General features: G+C 34.4%; 1 protein-coding gene across 5 annotated transcripts in view; it reads right to left on the bottom strand.

Annotated features, from left to right (window-relative positions):
* Window positions 1–5,227: 5,227 nt before the first annotated feature.
* Window positions 5,228–8,934, bottom strand: part of LOC116175460 (protein numb) — a 58,414-nt gene continuing 54,707 nt past the window's right edge. For all 5 annotated transcript variants that reach the window (XM_031493595.1, XM_031493596.1, XM_031493592.1 and 2 more), the window contains one exon: window positions 5,228–7,075. In XM_031493595.1, the coding sequence (XP_031349455.1) occupies window positions 5,816–7,075 (1,260 nt within the window). In that variant the 3' untranslated portion in view covers window positions 5,228–5,815. The remainder of the gene's footprint in view (window positions 7,076–8,934) is intronic.

The raw sequence follows: 8,934 nt of genomic DNA, 5'->3' as shown, positions 1-8,934 counted from the left end.
ATCGCACGTTTCTAAACAAACTATCATGCACACGGACAAACGGATGGTCAAAAATGGATTTCTTCCAAAATCGCTAGGATTAATTTCAGAAAGGCGTATGTATCATGTGCACGACGTACGATCGCTTTGAAAACTGGTACACGTATTCTTAAGGATATAACTTGTATAAGAAAGGTCCTGGTAGGTACCTACCTCCTATATAATAATATAATTACGCTTTTACTCCCTTTAAATTTGTATATAACAGTAGAAATATAAAAAAAGCTAACCCCATACAAAGTATAACTTGATTTTTTAAGTAGTATTAAGCCTTTTATACTATTTTAAATTTTTAATGTATTTGAGTAACAAGTATTTGAATACTTTTTACTGTATTCGAATACTTTTCAAAGTAGTATTCGAATACATTCTAAAATATTTGAATACTTATTTTTTAAAGTATTTGAATACTTTTCAATGTATCTGTATCTAATAGTCGCTTGTGCTGGATGTAAAAGTATTTAGTATTCAAATACTTTTTGAAAGTATTCTGCCCAGCTCTGGATATATCTACCTTTTTATTATACCATGTATCTACCTAAAGACAGAATGCTTGAATAATCGTGCCTTTCACAGATATAATTTTGTCGTGCTAATACTGTTTGCGCCCTCTGCGGTAGGGTTGAAGAGCTATCAGTATTTGTTGTAGTGCAGCACCCTCCTCTATAAATATAGGTTTCCCCATTGGTAGGTTAAATTTTATCTATAGGTAACTATATTAAAAATATTCAAAGGTAAAGATGGTAACTACGAGAAGTGTCTTCATCCTCTTCATCAACAAATGCATAGGTAGCAGCATAGTTACACTACATATGGTAAAAGTTTCACGCGACTATTTTCCCGGTTTCTTTTTAAAAGGCTAATAGGTTGAATACCGTCCCTTTTGTATGTTATTTACATGTTCAAGCGCGAATTCCATCGACCTCTTCCCCTTTTTTATTTAATGATAGGTAATACCAGCACTGAGTGACCGTCCAAAAGTTTTCACAAACAAATTTTAAATCCTATTCCATTTTTGTCTCACTCTCGCGATTCTACAGTTCAAGAGTGCTAATATAATTTCCTCCCAAAAGCAATCGCTAGAACTAACGTTTACATCAAATAGGTGTAAAATACAAATAATTGGCAAGGGCCTAACCGCCGCGCCGTCAAAAATTTTAAGGTGGTAGTAGACGACGCTACGCATCGACTAAAAAACATTTCGCCTTCCAGGTTTATTTGCCCACACACACAACCCAAAACCTCTTTTAATCGCCCAAAGTTGCGGTCGACGTACATGTGTTTAGTTGCCTCTCACGACACGCAGTGCACCCTGAGAATTGATATAGGGGTATTCTGTCCCGCCCTATACGGGTAAATAGCTGCCGAAATGACAAAACCACAAATCTTATCATATTGTACAAAGGTAATAACATAAAGTTACAAATAGAAGTGATGCATTCAGGACCTCTCGGACATCTCTTGACTAAAATTTATATCGTTTCAGCATCTATTTTAGTTCAAAATTAACCCATTACATTGTCCTACATTATACAGGGTGGTGACTTGCCTAACGCATCATAGGGATTTCAATGCGTAAAATTCATAACATGCGATTATTGAGACCATTCAAATATTCTAAAAGCCTCTATAAACCAATGAAGTGGCTCTATTGAAAATTCTATATCACCTGTACTAGCACCGTATGAGACATGTGCAACATATGCACTTGCACGGGGCGTAATTTTATTAAGGGTGCACAATAAGATTTGTAAAATACCATAAAACAAACAAATCTATGAAAATACACAGCACCTGGAATTATAGCCCCTTACCCCTTAGATTGCATTTCATGTTTTGGTATATCTCTTAATTTAATTATTTTCTTTTATTGTTATTCACGGACACTGTATTTTTCTCATAAGGTTAGAATTTCGTTTCATTTTCTTTATATTATTTTTGTACTCTATACCTATTGATATGTTGTTGTCCTGCAATTGGAAAATTTAAAATTTATTTTTTTCTGTTGGACATTAGATATTATTATTATTATAGCCATTCCCAAATATAATTATAGGGTCTAAAAAGCGCATTTTCTTATGTATTTAAAACTATACATACGTAAATCCTCGACATTCAATTAATAATAGTCGATAATGCTTCAGATAATGAACAATCGTATAATCTAAAAGAAGAATGTGTCCAAGCAATCAACACCTTTCATTGTTAAAAGTGCAAATTTGAAAGAAAATAACAATTTGTGTAGGCATTAAGAGCGCAAAATGATATATTGTCGATTGAGACAGCAATCTCTTGAAATCGACAATCAATTTGCGCTCGAATTACACACGAGATTTTTTCTACAATCGAGCAGTTCACATATTAATCATTAAATTGTGTTTGACAATTCAGTGTGTACTGTCACTTTAAGTGACACTTTATAGTCCCTTAAATGAATGACAAAACATGTTGATTTAGTCCACCGAGTACAAAAAATGTTTAAAGGATTAGTAGCTGCATATTTTAGTGTGTGGAGAGTCAATTAGGTATGCCATCTTTTGATGTTTTTGGATGAAATTTCAAAAATATTGTGACTTTTTTATTTAAATATCGATTATATGTTCTTCGCATATTTTGCTATTTTAAAAACCTGCAAAAATTAGTGTACATTTTATGTGCATATATATTTATCTTTGTGCATAAGAAGTGCATGCATATTTTAACCAGTTATAGTGCATTCAGTTGTTAATAAACAAAATTGTATCAAATATAATAAACGAGCTCCTGGGTTACTGAAAATTTAATCAGTTCATCCTTGGATGATATAAACATAATACTGAATACAGAACTGTAAAATTCGACACAGTTCGCGAGTTATCACATGTACACAGACAAATGGACAGACAGTGCAAAATCATGAACTCGCTTAGGAGCTCGTTAATAATTCGTGTGCTTAACTTCTGCTAAATTGTCCCTTTACCACAATTATACATCTAAAACTAGTCTAAGAAAATTATAGGGCGTTGAAAAAGATTGTTACAGTACTGGCTTGTAGGTTAAAAATCTCTAAAACATGCAATGCTACAGAAAATAATAAATTTACAAGGAAATAATAGAAAAAAAAGAAATTTTATATAGTATTAGACCTAGTAAAGTGTACTTTGCACAGCAATTGCAGGGATACATTATAGACTCAATGCGGGAATTTTTGCCTCAAAAAATTGAGAATCTCTTTTTAGAGGGGCTGAATTACCAAAGTTAGTTCCAAGATTTTATTAATAAAACGGAAATCATCGACTTTGCGTTCCATTCCCATACAACTAAATGAACTTGAATAATTTTGATGTAATGAATCATTTTAAAAACCACTTACCTCTGTAGATAAGGTGCTGAGGCATCATTTAGTATTTGAACAATGGCTGAAGTTTGATTATAACGCTACCATAGAATTACCAACCACAACATTATATGCATATTGACATATAATTAAAATGGGGGCAATTTTTTTTCTAAAAATACTACTTATAGCATAAGACAATCTTCAAAATTTCCACCTTTCCCCCCCAAAAAAAAAAAGGAATTCTAAAGTTACAAAATCTCAAAAACGGGTTAATCTGTTATACTGAAAGTCTAAAGTTTCGCTGGACTAGACAAAAAACAGTTGGACAAATTATTTGTAGAAACAGAAAAGGAAACAAACATGCAGATAAATGCCCCGGTTCTTAAATTGCAATGTTATAATTTATAAAGATGAAGGTCCATGCAAGAAAAGATAGTGTGCACTGCATGAAAATAATACAATAAAAATGATGTTCAATTAGTTACTCCAGGTGGACGCTAGAATCCAGATGCAGGAATACCTGAAACAGAGAGTATACACTTACCATCAAACGAAATACACCAAAGATGACAAAGAATTAGTAACAGATTGAAAAAAAGTGTAACAGATAATACTTAGTTTATTACTATAATACATTTTAATTTTTAAATATATATTATTTATATAATACAAGGCATATTAAGTACATGTGCCATATAGAAACAGCTTTGTGCTTTAAAGAACGGAAAAAAAACATAGTCAAAATATTAACATTATTAGATAGCAACGCCATAACATTTACAAAATTTTGCTATACACTTTTCTTACATATTAAAGATTAGGATATTCCCTATGCTGTAATAGACTTCAATTGCAATTGATTTGCAACAATAATCATTTAACAAATTTAATATACACAACAACTGTTCTTTATTGTAACTAAACGATGAATATTTCGGTATATCACTCTTAAAATTAAATTGATCCTAAACACTGAAAGCAACTATAATATTAAAATGCAAATTTAAAACATTAAATACCATTGTTTGGAATTTCAGTTATCCTCTTAAGAGAAATGGACGGAAAGTAGAACAAACTTTCAAGTTCTTGTTATAATGTAAACTTAAAAAGGTAAGAACGCTAAAATCAATAACCGTAACATAAAGTACCACACTTAGCCCTGCTCACACAAGCGCTTATAAAAATCAAAAGAATTTCTCATTCTATCAATAAAATGTTAAGTATCTCTCAATCATTACGGTTATAGGTATATTAAGTACATATGAATACAGTAAAATTTATCTCTTGTATATATTATGCATAGTGTACAACAACGGACTACCACTAAATCAGCCAATACTAATCAATGAAAGGAATAAATTGAGCTTTTAGTCGGTCCACACCATCTAAACCAGTTAGATGACATCTATCACTGTAATCGTCACTTACCACACTACAGCATCGTATATACATACAAATTGCACAGTCAGTCCAGGCAACACACACATCATATTGGTCCAAATCGATAAATAACATCTTTAGAAGACTAATAAAGAAACAACTGGCAGTTTAAATGCAAAACTTTACGCTACTATTTTAAAAACACGTTTTAAAAGAAGCAAATGCTATTAGAGCTCAAGTTAATTCATCCTTTATAAGGGCTAGTATATGAGGAGGATCCCTCGTGAGGATTTACACGGGATTTATAATGATATGCATTATTCGCAGTTCTAAATCTCGAAATTGCTACATCATAGATACAGGGCGTCCACATAGGAACAGTCCATTTCAAAAACTTGACTAACGAAAATGTTCTTAAGTAATTCTCGCCGTGGATTTTGTAACACTTTTTGCTCACAGCAAAAAATTGTCAGTATAATGCAGGGATCAAAATAGTGAGCAAGCTATTATATAATATTAATCAAAATACACAGGTACATACAAATTTAGTGGATGGGAAAAGGAAAAACACTATTTAAAAAAATACAACAGTTGCGCATTTTATCAGAAATTGTTTGATTTACGGATTGGGATATGCTTCCATATTTGGCATGCCCAATATGAGGTGGGATCTTAATCTTAATGCGCAAGGTAATGTCCAAAGACGCCCTGTATTGTTACAAAAATTTAGAACCCAACATTACTTGTAGCTTCACGAACTTTTTTCTTCAAAAAATATACGTGTAGCCATTATGTAATGGTAATAAGACCATTGCATCTTTCAGTAGAAACTTGTCATAACTAAAACTAAACTGGGAATGATCGATGATATGATAAAACGAACGAACCTTCACCAAGTGTCTGGTATTTTATATGGGAGATCCGAACGCGTATTGCTTCCTAATATTGGCACAATATATATTCGAAACGCAAGAACATTTGCTTCCAAAAAAACATCTGCTGCAACAGTTAACTATGTTAAATTGACATCTAGTTTAATACTTGTTGTGCATATAGGTACATTTTGGAAGCTTAATACTATAGGCGAACTTGAAATGCCTGCGGCGAAGTGGAATTTGATAAGAAAGGATTGGTACTGTTCGTATTTTGCCTTGCGGCCAGGGCGGCCCATTCCGCGTCGAAAGGGTCCGGAGATTTGGAATAGGTGGCGGCGGAGTCTAGGGACATCGCGCGGGAATGGGCCGACAAACTGGGCTTGCTTCTCGGCGGTATACCGTCCACGCCCGACGAGGGCGTTGCCAAATTTACTATTTGTCCCAGCCACTGATCTGGTTTCGGTAGGCTCGCGTTCGAGCCTACGCTAGGATTCGGCGAGGGTTTTGCAGGAGTGTAGGTCTGGTTGAAGTTGAGATTTACCGGCGTAATCGTTTTGGCCAAAGAAGGTGCGGGCGTCGAGCTGATGGATTGCGTGAAACTATTACTGGTATTGGTTGTTGACAGTGTAGGGGATGAAGTTAGTGACTTATTGAAATTGATTGTTGTGTTAGTAACAGTAACCGTTAAATTGTTCTGATTTTGATTTTGATTCACAGACAATTGGTTGTTGAAATTAAAATCGTCTGAATTGCTGTGAGTTAATTGACTTAAACCTTGTGATAACTGTTGGCAAAGAGCGGTTACGGAATCTCCCGGCGATATCTCTGGTATTGGTGAAACGCCCTTAAGGTCGGTTGGCGACGTAGTACCGTTCGATCTGTAGGCGTTCAGTCGCTCCGTATTGCTAGGCAGATCATTAACTCTCAATGACATCTGCCGTTTAAACGGAGAATTTTGACCGATAATCCCAATACCACGACAACTACCTTGCCTCGCAAGCAAACTGGCAGTGGCATGAGGTCTTTCAATTGCAAAAGGATTAACGGGAGGCGCTTTACTACCAACGTCCACAGCTCGCTCGAGCCTCTCCGTCAAACCGTGTTGCCTAAACGATCCGGTCCTCGTAAACGTCGAATTTTTCGTATCGAACGTCATAGTCACAGCACACTCTTTATCCCTTCGTTGCTTCCTTTCGAGACAAACGGCGAACGCACAGCCGACGGCGTGCGATAATCTCTCACCAGATTCTCGCAGCGCCAAAAATCCGTGGCACATCCATCTTCTGGTCGTGCCATCTCTACAAATATAACTAAACCCGCGATCGTGATTTCGGTCGGGAGCACAGAAGGATACTTTCTCTATAGTTTGGTCTACGATTAGACCTTTAGTCTCTTCTTCCACAACACGAAGTCCGTCACCACTGACGTGAAGAATCGCCCGAACAGGTCGTCTTCTGGAACCCTATAAACAAACAAAAACTACAATTACATTTTATGCACATTGAATCAGGTACATTTTTTATAATCTGCGACGATTAATTTTAGAATCGAGTTTCAAGTTTTTACATCAAAATCAATATAATACGCACACAATTGGTTTATTTAATTTTAACTTGTTTTTTTCGTAATTGAGTTGACCGCAAACCATTACACAGCATTATTTATTTGGCGCCCAACGTGGGGCCACAGCATTATTTATTTAGTGTCCAACGTGGGGCGCTGTGTGCAGTTGTCCATTCCGAAATAAAAAAAGGTATGGTTTTATTATTGAGTTCCAGAACTAGAAGATAGCTGGAAGAAGTTGCATTAGTGACGTAAAAAGGAAATGACGAAAAACATCATATATGAACTATAGTCCAATTCCATATGTGGATGTGTTTTCATGTTTAATACAAAAAGTTTGCGCCCCTCGGGACTCGCAATTTTAAATTTTTATTGACTCAATTTATAAATGAATAGAGCAGCAATTTGGATGAAGAATTGTGGCGTCTCTCATGTGAACTTTCAATTAGAAACATTTACCGCAAAAGTGACACCAGGAGACTCCTACCGAACGGTGCGTTTTCTGGTGTACCTACTTTTTCTTTTCATTAAAATTATTCATTATTATAGTGCATTGAAGGGTGGTTGGTACTAACTAAATTATATTATGATTGATATTAAATCAGACATATCAACTCTTAACTAACGCCAACAAAAATTAAAGGTAATACCTATAAAGAGACCTTGATTTTTTCGAAGTTATACGTACATAGTTGTTACGTAAGTGTAATGGGAGCGAACTAGGGATGTCGGGCTCTAATTAAATCAATTATTGTGATGTCAATAAGGTACGCATATTAACCCTTATATAACACGAATATTCATACCCATACGTTTCATTTTTTGGAAATAATTTTTAAACTTAAAACCTCGCTTAAAACGTTGTGTTTAGGTAAACGAAATGGCGAAGAACAAGTTCAGTTTCGTGTTACTTAAGGCACTAATGACATCAAACATTGTAATTGAAACAAAATCTATATTTATATCAACCCTCTTAAATAACGCCAACAAAGATTATACTCATTCGCGATTCAGATTAACAGTAAGACCTCTGATGGCAGCACATTGTAATTATTGTAATTGATGGGATACGACCGCCATTTTGTTTGTTTAAAATGGACAAAAGGCCAAAACTAATCAATATTGTAGTGTTTACGGCTGTAAAAGTAAATACACAAAAATTTCATTTGCAATCAATGTAATTAGATGTTAAAGAGCAAGGATAGTTTAAAACTTCATATTTTATCACTTCAAGAATTTTAAATGTGATGAGTGTAATTCGATAATTTAAAAAGTGGTCGTCTAACGCAGAATATTTCCAACGTCTTTAATTGTGAACAGTGCAATTACACAACCAACAATAAGGATAAGTTAACGTCTAACCCAGTGTTTCTCACCCTTTTTTGTCTGGCGGCACATTAAAATTATTAAACAAATTTGCGGCACCCCTAAAAGTATTATAATTTTTTGCGTTACAGTTTTGCGTTACAGTAAAACTCGGCAGCCGAAGTCGAGCTCGACCTTCTCGCCTGGCTCATAATTGTTTAAAGCGCATTTGTCCATTGAAAGGAAATAAGGCATTAAAATGGTCGATGTGTCTTTGAAATTGGCGAATATACGCATTTAAATGCAATACCAGCATATGATTGATTAATGAATTAAGAAATAGAAATAAATAAAATAGAAATATAGAATTGTAATAAAAAACGAATATTCATTTTTATAATTGTTTTAATTCCATTTTTAATTTATGTAATTTTAAGTTAATTCTGTATAAAA

Source organism: Photinus pyralis, unplaced genomic scaffold (genome assembly GCF_008802855.1).
Source record: "Photinus pyralis isolate 1611_PpyrPB1 unplaced genomic scaffold, Ppyr1.3 Ppyr1.4_LG7, whole genome shotgun sequence".
In the NCBI taxonomy this organism is placed as follows: Eukaryota; Metazoa; Arthropoda; class Insecta; order Coleoptera; family Lampyridae; genus Photinus; species Photinus pyralis.
The sequence above is the reverse complement of the archived record's forward strand: the minus strand, read 5'-3'. Positions and strand labels throughout refer to the sequence as shown.